The 13,121-nt window shown below is 44.3% G+C and overlaps 1 protein-coding gene and 1 long non-coding RNA gene across 4 annotated transcripts in view; one reads left to right on the top strand and one right to left on the bottom strand.

Annotated features, from left to right (window-relative positions):
• LOC125150124 (uncharacterized) overlaps positions 1-13,121 on the top strand; it is a 191,388-nt gene that overhangs the window by 112,204 nt on the left and 66,063 nt on the right. The gene's annotated exons all lie outside the window — the stretch shown is intronic.
• VLDLR (very low density lipoprotein receptor) overlaps positions 7,869-13,121 on the bottom strand; it is a 31,130-nt gene continuing 25,877 nt past the window's right edge. The window contains exons 15-20 of one of the 2 annotated variants that reach the window (XM_047829496.1): positions 12,805-12,946; positions 11,826-11,972; positions 10,878-10,961; positions 10,421-10,501; positions 9,398-9,567; positions 7,869-8,520 (exon numbers count right to left, since the gene is read on the bottom strand). In XM_047829496.1, coding sequence (XP_047685452.1) covers positions 8,485-8,520; positions 9,398-9,567; positions 10,421-10,501; positions 10,878-10,961; positions 11,826-11,972; positions 12,805-12,946 — 660 coding nt within the window. In that variant the 3' untranslated portion in view covers positions 7,869-8,484. The remainder of the gene's footprint in view (positions 8,521-9,397; positions 9,568-10,420; positions 10,502-10,877; positions 10,962-11,825; positions 11,973-12,804; positions 12,947-13,121) is intronic. The other variant, XM_047829497.1, reaches the window with a different exon arrangement.

Raw genomic sequence — 13,121 nt, 5'->3', positions numbered from 1 at the left:
GTCGGACACTTAACCGACTGAGCCACCTACCCACCCCCCAGAAGTCTTAAATCCCAGTCATAGCCCTTGAAATCTACACCACTAGGTCTTTGCTTTTCTCTCCTCCCTCTCTACCATGGCCACTTCCAGCTATGTGGCTGCCTTGCTTTGTCATACAAGGATCAGGCAGGTTCCTGCCTCAGGACCTCCCACCTCTGCTGTGTCCTCAGTGGCTCATTCCCATACCTCCTGGTCCAGCATCTCTGCTCAGGTCACTTCCTTGGAGGGCTTCCTTGACCACTGTACCTAAAACAGCACATTCTGTCATTCTCGGTCCCTTACTCTGTTTGGTTTTCCTTTGTAGCTCTTATCACTATCTGGCATATTAAATGTCTGTCCTGTGCCTGACTCCCAGCCAAAATGAGCCCCGGGACGTTTGGGGCTTGGGCCTGTCACTAGTTCCCCAGAAGCCAGAACAAAGCCTGGTACATGGGAGGTGTTGACCAAATGAGTGAAGCGAGGACAGAGAATGTGGGGAGTGTGTGTGTGTGTGTGTGTGTGTGTGTGTGTGTATGTGCACATACATATGCACCTTCTGAAGGGTTGGTCCACATACATCCTTCCTCAGTTTCATTAAAAATCCAAGAATGTTTTGCATTAACCCATAATGCACATTCATACTAGGACATATGAAATATAAAACCATCTATGATACTTTAGTAACCGTCACTGTAGGCCCCCCAGAGGCCAGTTGGTAACTAGTTATACCTAAAACCATCGTCCAGTGTTGATAAGCCCTCCTCGGGAAATCACAGGGCTATTCTTTTGGGTCGGCCCAAAAGGCAAATGGGCTTTTGGCTTTAAAAGTCCTCATCCTGAGCAAAATTCACATGTAAACGGGTGAATGTAAGAAAACATAAGCAACCATGGGTGTAAAATCTGGTCTGTCTTCAATCAACAGGTAGGCAAAAATGTCTCCAAAGGAGAGACTACAGCTTTAGTTAAATGTTCAGAACCCAAATTTAGCATTCTCCGACATGTCCTAGATTATGGGCCCATCACATGATGGAGCCTGATGGATCGAAAGAGCATGCTAACTTGACCTTCTGGAGCAGTGCAGAGTTTCGCATTGTCCCTTCCCACTGATGAAACAGACCTCTCTGTATAATTGAACCAGTAGCCTGTGCCCTCTAATCAGCAGAGGGCCGTGCACACAAGACTTTCCGCAAAGCCTCCAGAGGCAGGAGGATTCATCTTTCTCTCTTGGGGGTAAAAACCGACTGCCAAATGCTAGCATTTCAAGGGGACACCCTCGCAAATGGGATTGAATGTGAACGTGCAGACCACAATCAGATCTCCAAGAGGGCACAAGTGAAACATTTTAACTTCTGTTCTTTTTATTTTTTTAATGTGTATTGATTTTTGAGAGAGAGAGCATGGCTGAGCGAGTGGGGGAGGGGCAGAAAAAAGGAGAAAAGGGATCTGAAGCTGGCTCTGAGCTGTGAGCACAGAGCCTGATGCAGGGCTCCAACTCATGACCACGAGATCATGACCCGAGCCAAAATCGAGAGTCGGCTGCTTAACCAGCTGAGCCACTCTGGTGCCCCTGATTTACTTTCTTTTTAAAATGAACGCTGGCTTTTTGGCATGAGAGAGGAAAACATTAGTTATTTGAGTGAAGCACTTGATATCGGTTGCTTCTCTTATGAGAAGCCAACACGAGTGGGTGTTACTTCCATGGGAGGCCAGGGCTTGGATGGCAAGCAGTTTACCTGCGGGTGTAGCAAATTAAGTAGTGGAAGAAAGGTCCAAACTCACTGCTTCCTTCTCACTGCACAGCTGGTATTCACTCAACCTTTCACTGATTAAGTGAATCCTTTTATTCATTAAGGACTTACTCTGGAGCTTTTAAAGATTTTTTCGGTGGGGGGAGCAATTTCTTTTTCCCTCAACTTACTTTTCTCCCCCCCCCCCCCACTACTGTTTCTGATTCCTTGAGCCAATATCAAGGTTTAGCACACAGTAGGATTTCAACAGGGGCTTACTGCTTAGAAAAATTTCAGATGGAATATCTCTAAGACTTGTAAGCATTTAGGTTTGTCATATGTGAATTTCTTTTACTTTTCTAATTCGAATTTTAGTTAACACACAGGGCAATACTGGTTTCAGGAGTAGAATTCTGTGATTGCATGCAACACCCAGTGCTCATCCCAACAGTGCCCTCCTTACTATCCTTCCCCCATCTATACCATCTCCTACCCACTTCCCTCCATCAGCCCTCAGTTGGTTCTCTTTTTTTTAATGTTAATTTATTTTTGAGAGAGAGAGTGAGAGACAGAGAGAGAGGGAGGCAGAGAGAAAGGGAGACAGAGGACCCAAAGTGGTCTCTGTGCTCACAGCAGAGGGCCTGATGCGGGACTCAAACTCAGGAACGATGAGATCATGACCTGAGCTAAAGTCGGATGCTCAATGAACTGAGCGACCCAGGCATCCCTGTTCTCTATCTTTAAGAGTCTCTTGTGGTGGAATTTAAGAAACAAAACAGATGAACATACAGGAAGGGGGAAGAAAAGAGATAAGGAAACCACAGGAGAATCCTAGGTGAGTTTCAACACAAACCACTTAGGAGATGATGGGGGTAAGGTATCAAAATGATTTTACTTGTCTCTCAAGACCAGTCTTGTCCTGCCACCCCAGGGGGCTTCCTCCTTTAGGCCACAAAGCATCTGTTCAGTCACGCACAGGGAGGCCTAATATTCCCTGGTAAGAGTAGCTTTGATTTTCATTTCTTTCATGGGAGGAGTGGGAAGGGGGAGTTGGAGAGGGTGAGGCTTTTGCTTCTTCTGGTGAGACACTAACTGTACTTCTAAGTGTGGCAATGAAGGTGACATCTTCCATCCTTTGAGGACGTTTTCCAGAAAGGGGTGACTGAGCCGTCTTCAGTGTTTGAGTTGCAAAAAAGGAGAAAGACGTGAGGAAAAGCTTTTTTTTTGTTTAAGTTCTGTAGGAAAAAAGGAAAGGCTTACGACAGTTATTTCAAAAAATAAACTTTTATTTAAGTTACATGTACAGTTTATTAATAAAAGAAAGATGTTTATCTACAGGTCAGCAGGACTGGATGTGTTCCCAACATGAGACTCTAGGAGTTGAGGATCCTGAGCGTTAGAACGTCGTCATACGCTCTGGACTCCTGAGGCATTACATGCTCTTAAATCGCATTTTGGTATCGAGTGACATTTTAGAAGGGGCAAGACCGTTTTTTCAAAGCCAGTCATTTTATTTTTTCCCCCAAAGAATTCTTTCCCCCAGTGCGTGTGTATAAACTGAGAAAAACCCAGGTGTGAGGGGTGGATTCCAGAATACCTAAGACCCATCAGTCAGTTGAGTTGACCCAAGTTATTGTCCTTCCTCTCTGCTTGGGCGTGTCTTTCCTTAGGAGAACCTTACAGTGTGTGACAGGGGGTAGTACAGCTTGTTGGCTCCAGTATCTGTCTACACAGGAGCGATGTTGCATGCCCAGCGCTTCCTTCAGAGAATCTTTACCTCTCACGTTGCAATCCAGTAACCTGCTGCTACTTGATATAGACGGCCAAGGAAAATAACGCTGGGACTTTTGGCATCTTGGCTCACAGCATGTAACTGACAATATTCTTCTGTGCTGACCTGAGGGACCGCTAGTTTTCTACATCCAGCATGCCCCCATATTGGATGCCAGCCATGAAGGGCATCTGAGACACCTAGGAAACTGCTCAAGGACCCCTAACATCGGTAGTGAAGGGGACTCCGCAACCGTGTGGAGTGACATCCATCTTAACCTTGACACAGCTCTGCCTCCTTTTCTGAGAGGGGAATGGCAGTAAGCATGTAGAGTTTGGAATCTGCTGTTATCAGTGGCCCCAGTTTTCCCATCTATAACATGCAGACATTGACCTACCCAGGTCCCATAAAATCACATAAAATACATAAAGATCACATAGAATACATGCCAGCATCGATCTAGCATATTCTTAAGCATACGGTAAGAAGTGAAGGGAGATTCAAAGTGTGTGAGCTGCCATCCAAACACTGTGCAGGCCACCAAAAACTCGTTTCCATGTCCCAGGCAGTAAAGCCAAAAGGTCGAGGCAGAGATACACCAGCTCCGTTTCTAGGATTCAAATCACGTAAGCCTTGAAGACTTTGTAACTGTATAAAGGTGATACCACCACCTGAATTTCCCACCTCGATCTCATCAGACAAGTGTCGCGGGAAACAGTTGGGACAAGGTCTCATGCATGTTAGGCTCAGTAATGAGTCAAGTTACTGTCACTCTCACCGGTAAAGTCACTTAGCACTTTTGAGATGGTGCCACAACGAATAAATGGAGGCATAGCATCGAGAGCAATCTCCAGTGGGAACGCTCGCCTTACACCTGCTACGTGCCAGGCACTGTGCTGAGCCCTTCTGTGGACTCTCACTTAACCATGGCACAGCAACACAGTCCGCACCACGTCCACCTCAAGAAGGGCTTAGCAGCTTGCCCAAACGACCACATCAAGACCAACACCACAGTCAGTGCTTGGGAACCTCCTTGCTGCCAATCTGTGACTTTCTCCTTAAGCAAAGTGAAGAAGCAAACTCTGGATGCTCTGCTCCCCTGCACAGCCCACGACCCACCTACAGCCTATCATAGGCTTCCTTCTGAGATCATTGCTAGTAGGTTTACAGGGAGACTGTCAGTCGGTGGTCCCCCTTGGTTCCTGTTTCTTGAATTAGCCAGGCTCAGAAGTGCTCAACGGATTTGGGGGACACAGTAGAGATGAGACACTCCTGTCATCTGTTCTTTAATAGCTTATCTGCAGACCCCCCCAAGGTTCATGCATAGGACCTCGCTGCTAACTGGTGTTCAGCTTCTGATCTGTGAAAGCAGACAAGGATGATGTACATAGAAGGCTTACTCCCCCTCACATGAAACCGTTTTGACTTGGAAAAGTTCCATGCTTGACTTGAGAGAAGTAAGTCCCCATAATGCCATTGTAGAATCTTGAGATTCATGTCTCCTATATTTGGAAACAAGGTATCTTTGGAGACTATTTCTACTTCTACATATTCCTGAACCTCCACAGTTTAGGTCCATGATGTGGCTGAAACATTGATCATATAATTTCCAGTTTTTCGAAAGAGTCAGGCTGGTTGCTTAATTGTGAAACCGTGGAGCTCAAACTCCATGATCAGGATGAGCAGGTTGTGTTCTAAATTCTCGAACCTAAGTTATCACAGCAAAAGTGAATAAGCCATTTGCAAGTTTCCCGCCCACTAAAATCAGGGATTCTAGCTTCCATTTGGGTTCAAAAGAATAAACCTCTTCACTAGGTAAGAATTTTAGAAAATTCCTCTAGTTAGACTAATGAGATGGAACATTCCACCAGCATCTTTTGCTTTGGGGGGTGAGAAGAGTTAAAAGGTATACTTCAGTGAGGTCTCCCATTTCTAAGCATTAAACTGAAGAGTTAGTCCTTTTCAATGCCCTATAGTTTTGCTATTTAAAGCCCGTCTTCTCATTTTTTGAGAAGGGCTATCTGACTTCCAAAGATACAAGGAACAGAAGTAAGTGCCAGAGTCGAAGTCTCTCTCTCTTTTTTTTTTTTTTTTTTTTTTTTGCCTTGCGTTCATCAAGAATAGAACACTGGAGGCTTGAAGATGATGCCATGGCTTTAAAATAGCTGTAAGAATGTCTTAAGGGGGTTGTTTGAACAACTGGGGGTACTTGCTTGCCAAACAGACAGCTTGCAAAGGCCACTTAAAAATTTGGACTCAGGGATGCGGCTGGATTTCTTTACCAGGGGCCACAAATGTATTTACTCATTGTTTACCAGTCTTTGCAGCAAGTCCTGAAGTCTCCGGAGGACCCACTTTCAGTGACTGTGTACGACTCACTTGATTCCAAGCATCTTCCTTCATTGTTTGATAAGTTTCATATTTTACCTCTTAACTAATTCTCGCCTTGTCTAGTAAACTCTGTGGACATAGCAAACTTAGGCCAATATGTTTCATGTAGGATTCTTATAGTTCTTACTTGGATACTGAAGCCCAAGGCTCTAGTTCTTCATAAAGTGCCATTACATGCTGAATTGACCAGCCATATTAACTATTCTTAATACGTAGTTACTTCGTATCTTCAGCACTTGAGTTAGAGTTTCTGTCCTTGGATACTTACAGGGGGTAGGGCAAGGTAAAAGATGGAGGTTGGAGACTCTTAGAAGGTTGGAGACTGGGACCTTGAACCTAAAAGAATACAGGTGGGACTGGAATGTAAGAGGAGATGATGGAGAATAATGCTTGATTTTATTCTTAAAAACTATGGCTTTGGGCCTTAAAGTTGATGAGCACTACACAGTCCTCATAATGGGGGAAAACACTGGTATCTTCAAGCTTCCCAGGAGGGAACTTTGTGTTGCTCCAATTAAAAAAAAATAAATCAGTGGGTTTTGTAGCATAGGGTCAAAGTACCAGGCAACCAAAGGGCCTTCAGAGTTCAGATATGATGAATGCTAACCTACTTATCACATGGGCACTTCAGATACCCTATGTCGGCAGGCCACATCCTGTTTAGTGTAGTGACTATTTGAAGAGGAAGTAACAGGTGGACAGTTGAAGAATCCTGCCTTCACGGCTACAGCCTCTTCCTTCTATATTCCGGAATTGCACACCCCCCAACAAAAGCCCATGCCTTTCACCTTGATCCATCTGACCAAAATCACAACAGCTATCTATTAAACAATATGGCAGAAGCAACTTCATCTTGGATTGTTGATCTCTGCCTAAGCCACAACCGAGGTGTCAACTGCCTTACTTATATTCCACGTGCAAGTGGAATGGGAGTCACCCACCGATCTGTCATCCACTTATCTCAAAATACCTCTTCATCCTCTTGCTCCCGCATTGGTCATTTAATCCCAAAAGGAATCCTGCCTTCTGCAGCAGACTCCGCACCTCATTTTGGAATTAGAGCATCTTCCCAGGAATTCACGCCTCCTATCTTCCCTTGCTTGCCCACACCCTGAGACTTGAGAGAAACGAGGCAATGGCCAACCTGATGGAAAACTTATTAAAGCCCCGTGCTACTTTTTCTTCTACCCAAATTCCTTATCTGCCCTTCATACTAAAAATGTCAGACATTTTCCATAGAAGGAATCCATGCCAGCCAGATTGAAAAATTAGAAGGTACTGCAGGTTATCCATGAAGTCACATTGGAACAGTGGTTTTTCAAATGTTAGCTTACATCAGAATCACCTGAAGGGCTTGCGGAAACATATTCCTGGACCCCACCCCCAGAGTTTCTCATTCGGCAGGTCTGGGAAGGGACCTGAGAATTTGCATTTTTAACAAGTTCTCAGAGGATGGAGATGTTAACCCCACTGAGAACCACTACCTTAGAGTTCAAGAATGGCACTGAATGTTACCTCTCCAGCCCTCTTCATGGAAGACTGTGTACACGTATAAAAGCAGAACATACTTAGCTCAAGGACAAGAAGCACTCATCCTGGAGCTACATATAATGATAGGACACGGAAAACAGAGACTTAAGCATGAAGAAGCAGAATTGGCAGAAATCTTAGCACAGGTTTCTAGATCAGGGAACAAATGAATGAGAAAAGGAACTTTCCCCTGAACAAGAGGAATTCTAGGTATAGGCTAAGTCAGCTTCTTTTACAAAATAAATAATTGGGGAACAAATATTAAGTGGTACCTTGTTCTCTTGGTACTTGGTTGTAAGAGAAAGTAGCCAAATTACAGGCTTAGTTATGCAACATCAAGGTCTGTATCACGTAGCTCCTATAGTTCATTAGAATGCTTGATTCTACTCAGGCTGTTTATAGAAGTTTATCCTAGATGAATAGGCACAAACTGTGGGTAAGCTGCTTGGTTTAATTGTTTTAGCACTTGAAAAAAAAATGTACAGTAGTTTGAACACTCAGTCTTTGCAAGCCTCCACTGAGGTCCAAGGTTTCATTCATACGTACAAAATTAGTTTACAAATTTTTTGGCAATTTCATCTTAGTAACCCGTTTTATCCTATTGCCATTGTCCCAACCGTTGAAAAAGTTTACAATAATTTACATAGAAATATTTTCAAAGTGCTTAAGAATAGTGATTGTTTTCTGGGATATTTACAGATGGCCTATACAATGTATGTACAGGTGGTCTACACTATAGCACAAGTGTCATTGCTGGAATATGGCTTTCTAGGGAAAGTGCATATTTGGCCAGATGTGGCAATACTGTCTAGAAGTTCAAGGGTTAGATACTTGGTAACCACATCCAAAGCTGAAGTAGAATGTGGGCAGGGATATTTACAAAAGTCATATAAAAACGGTCAAGTAGACAAGCTTGATCCATGTAAAGATATCTTGATGTTCTTCCAGACTGGAGGAAGAAAGACTTCAGGTGTTGGCTCGGTTACCATTCCGAAGTGGGGGGAGGGTATTGGTCTAGACCTCAAAGGTCAAGACTCGTCTCAGAAGTCAAGCTAGATCATCATCTGTGCTTACAACTGATATCTGTGGAAGAGAAAGAGTACAGAATGAGCTTGGTGGTCACTCACTGGTAGTAACTCCAGTCTCTGAAATGGACCTTGCTTTTGGGCTGGTCTTTCAGAGACCAAAGGGGCATCCAAGGAAGTCAGATCTCAAAAAAGTATTGAGTTGTGTCCTGGATGCATTTTAACTTGAATCCATTGGTATCTACTTGGTAGACAGAGAAAACAGTGGAACTGATGCTGCCATTCTACTTAATGATCCTAAGTAGAATAGGGAAAAGACACATGTGTGCCATCAATTGACCACCATTCTTTGTTTTGCCCAAGAGCTTGAGAGAGGGAGTGCTGAGTACTTGTTTGGTTCACACTCTTCCCTAAGTGAAGGCCAAATACTCCAGTTGCATTTCAACTGAAGAACAAGCAGCTGACTCTACTGCTGAAAGGAAGCTAGCTATAGTAGGTGGGATAGGCCACTTCCAAGCATTTGGTATTGGTGGCTAAACGAATCTCGCTTAATAGACTGACTTTAAGCCAACTCCCCTATATAGGACGTGCTAATTTTTAAGTGTCCAGTAGACAGCGGCCTTAACAGTTCAAATAGGAGCCACTTGGTTCATATAAGTTGGTACATATGTTTTCCATAACCAAGAAATATCTCCAATAGTACAGTGATGACCTTAGATCGACTTACTTGCTCTATATGGGGCAGATGCTTAGCAACTGACTGGCATGTGTTCTAACAGGCTAGACTGTCTACTCTCTGGGTGGTAGATGTATTTGGTGGCTCTCTGATCCCAATGGCTCTTTCCAGCCCAAGCAGCCATAGCTTGAGTCAGCCGTCTCCTTTCCAGAAAGTCCTACAGCAAGCCATGGTGTATGAAGACACAAAGCTGACTTACTGCTGGGTACGTGTGTCCAACAGAAGCACTGTGTCTGCCAATGTCTATTGACAAGTCCTCTTCGGTAGTCTTCAAGTACACAGGATTGTCAAAGTTCATGCTTTTCATGTTCTTGTGCTGCCAATTCCGCCACATCAAATAGCCACCCACCGCTGCCATTGCCAAGAGCACTGAAAAAAGTGAGAAGGTGACTAGGCAGCCTCTAGTCTCAAAACGTCCAAAAAAAAGGGTCATGTTCAGGGATCGGTGATAGGTGACATGAATACAAATTTTAGGTTTTAGGAAGTTGGCATGGCTAAATCTTGGAAGATAAATGGGTCAGGAGCTTGAGACAAGTTCAGACCAGCGGTTAAGTGTCACTCCGTGGACTGGTGCTAAGCTCCACACAGCCATGTGGGCGAGTGTGGAGTCCTGGGCCCCTTCCCGGGCCAAGTGAATTAAAATTGCACAAGTTTCTGGAGGGCTTTCCAAGTGTTCCCCCAGGCGTGTTAGCTAGGCTTGGAATCCAGTATTTGAGGATAAAGTGACCCTTTTAGCCCAGTGCTTTAGAATCCTCATGCCCAAAAATTGCTCTAGAAGTTCTTTCCCCGGAGTTTAATGATTCTTAACCATTTTTAATTTACCCTGTACAAGTCCTCCAACTCCTCAGGAAGGCAATAAAGTATCTGTATGTCACCCCTGTGTGACGCATCATATACATTTCACAGAGGGGAATAGACCTGTGTTCTTTACCTAAAGGGACGGGTTTTGAAAGGGGAAGAGCCAGACTAACAACTGTGGAGGAGAGAGCAATCAGCACCATTCATGGAATAGCTGAGAATTTACCACTGCGAGTCACTGTGCTAAGTATACCATTGAAGAGAAAGGTATGGACTCCGTGTGCCATGCTGGGGACAGAGTGAATGTGGTCAATGTCACGAGTACTGTGACCATGGGAGAGGGGTCTCTAGATGGATGAGAAATGTCCATCTGGTGGGTGGTGAACAAATTCATCAGACCCAGATACATAGGGATTGTACTTACAGAGAGGAAGGATGGCCCAGGCGGCAGAAGTGCCTTTCGGAGGAACAGTGACCTCCGTTACCGCTGTGGTCACATTGATCCCTACAGGAGAATAAAAGGAATCGGTTTAGATGGACCTGAATTCAGACTTAGAAATGTATGCGTCTGGCGGAGCACCTCATACCCGGTGCTCGTTACTGATGTTTAGTATCTACTGCTGTGTATACCAGGAGCAACTGGTCTATAAGTATTTGAGAGGCACGTGCTAGAACAGCTATTTCACTAACAGTTTGCTAATAGAAATCTTAATAAGTCAGAACAGGCTAAGAATTGCAGGCTCTAAGTCTTTGGAGTTCAAATGCATGTTACCAATCAGGGGCAGAATGAGTAGTTACAGGCTGCATTAATTACATAAGCAATAAATACAGGGAGTGTGGCTGTTAGTTGAGATTCACAGTTGGCAGTACTGGCCCAGTACCTCCAGGAGCTAGTCCACTAGTTGGCGAACTTTCTATTGTGTTGAAACTCTTTGTCTCTCTGTAAGTCACAGTAGTTGCAGTACCTGAATTACAAAGACCAAGAACCTGGTTAATGCCAAGGTTCCAGAGTGGCTAGCTGTTTCGTCCAGATAAATCATGAGAATGGTTACTTAACGCCACGGGAGACAGACAAATCACTGCTGAGCTAAAGTTGCACAGCCAAGGCTGAAAGAAAGTCTTCATGCAAAACCAAAGACACGTAAGACTTGGGACGGAACAGTCAGCATTTGGAATTTGACAATTCAAGAAGATGCACAGCCACACTTACCCCTGTCAGCACCGTCCTGGAAGTTACAAGAAACGCTCTCAAAACCAGATTAGCAAACGTACTATTCTTACTGTCAGATTGCCTTGCAATGACTTTCTTAGTAAACTGACCTAATCTCTGCAGGGACTCCTTAGTAAGCTAATAAAAGCCTCACACTGCGAATTCCTGGCTCACAAGAAGTGACTTTAATTTGCCACGCAATGAAAAGCTAAGGACAAAAGATGAAAGTCAAGTTTAAATGTGAGTAGGAGATGGCATCGCCCACTGTGGCCGTAAGGGTTCCTGTAATGATGGCCCCTTGGGAGGAAAATATTAAGACTCGGTTTAGTTATCTGCAAGTTGGCTAGCTCAGTGCTGTTACGGGCCTCACTGGTACAAATCAGTATAGTCGCAATCACTCTTGAGTCAGCTACAGACTCGCCTGATGCTGACGTGAGTTAGAAGTCAGTTCTGAAGTACAGACATGAAACCCTGGCGTGCAAGTAGCAGATACATTCCCAAATCTATTCCAAAAATCAGAACAGAATTCTTTAAAAACCCAGGCTGATTTTATGGCTAGTGTCTTATTCTGTTGCCTACTGTTGCATCCCGTTGGTGATTGTAAAGGAAAAAGCCTTACTGTGGCACTCCCGGCCGTTTTCCTCTAGATTGTACCCATTGGGACAGGAACAGGTGTACTTTGGAGAGTGATCGTTAATTTGTGGTGCTGGCAGGCACAGGTATTCACATCCTCCGTTCTCCATGTCTTCTTCACACCAATTTTTACCTATTGAGAAATAAAAGTCCTTTAAAACAGGTATTCTGGTGCCTACTATACATGGAGCCCTGTTCTAGATGCTGAAGACATGAGCCCTTGTCCCCAAGGAGATGAAACTTGTCTATCTGTCAAGCCTTGGAGCTCAACCAGTACAGTGAAGAAAAAATATAAGGGTACAGGAAGCATGCTCTAAGGATACCACAGATCCAAAGAAACTTGTTGGAAGTCCCATAAGGATTATGCCTTGAACAGGTGGGTGGTGAGGGAGCAGGCAGGGGAAGGAGGTACCCACTACTGGTCCAAAGCTTATAGTGAAGACTCAAGGGAAGGAGATTAGCATGTTCTCCTTTGTCTTTGCTTTGCCTTGCTCCCACAAAGTGGAAGGAGCCCAGCTACAGGGAGGTTTAAGGCTTTCTGTTACATAGAACCAGTCAAGTATTTTGAGCAGGAGATAGTATGAACAGATGTGGTTGAGGATCTACATAGAAGATGTGTCATGATGGGGAGGCAGAGAAAGCTTCTGGAATAAAGCTACTTTTGATGACAGTACAATCATCTTAGTGTAAGAGATTGACGGCCAAAAGTTATGGAAAGCCTGAAATAAAAGACTGAACGCTGAGGGTTGGAAGGGAACACATGAGTTGAAGTTCTACAGCTCTCGAGGAAGTCAGAAGTTTTAAAAAAAACATCAGCTTTGAAGTGTTTGAAGTGAGGGGAAGGAAGGGAAATTTTCCATTGTAGACCAAGTTGAGTTGCTAAAGAGTTACCGCTACCCAAGCAGGTACTACGTCATGCTGCTGTCCTTACAGTGGCCTTGCCGGGCCGTGCTCATCCACATTACCTGATGGCTGTACAAGTTCGTGATAGACAATGATGTCTTGGGCATCATTAAGGTTGTTAACGAGAGTGGCCAGCTCTGATCCAGTGAATTTATTGGCCCCATAGACTGCTTCATTTTCCCCATCGATCCAGTAGACACGATCCTAAAACAGAACACCCAAACGAGCATGTGTACCTGGGATTAACACAAGTCATTATCTGAAGTCATCATCATTTACTTGCAATTTAATGGACCAAATTTATTGAACACTGGTCTGGGACACTGGATGTCCCAGACTATAAAAGATGCAAGTTGAGGTTTCTTAAAGTGCCGTAAGA

This window comes from Prionailurus viverrinus, chromosome D4, assembly GCF_022837055.1.
Source record: "Prionailurus viverrinus isolate Anna chromosome D4, UM_Priviv_1.0, whole genome shotgun sequence".
NCBI lineage: Eukaryota > Metazoa > Chordata > Mammalia > Carnivora > Felidae > Prionailurus > Prionailurus viverrinus.
The sequence above is the reverse complement of the archived record's forward strand: the minus strand, read 5'-3'. Positions and strand labels throughout refer to the sequence as shown.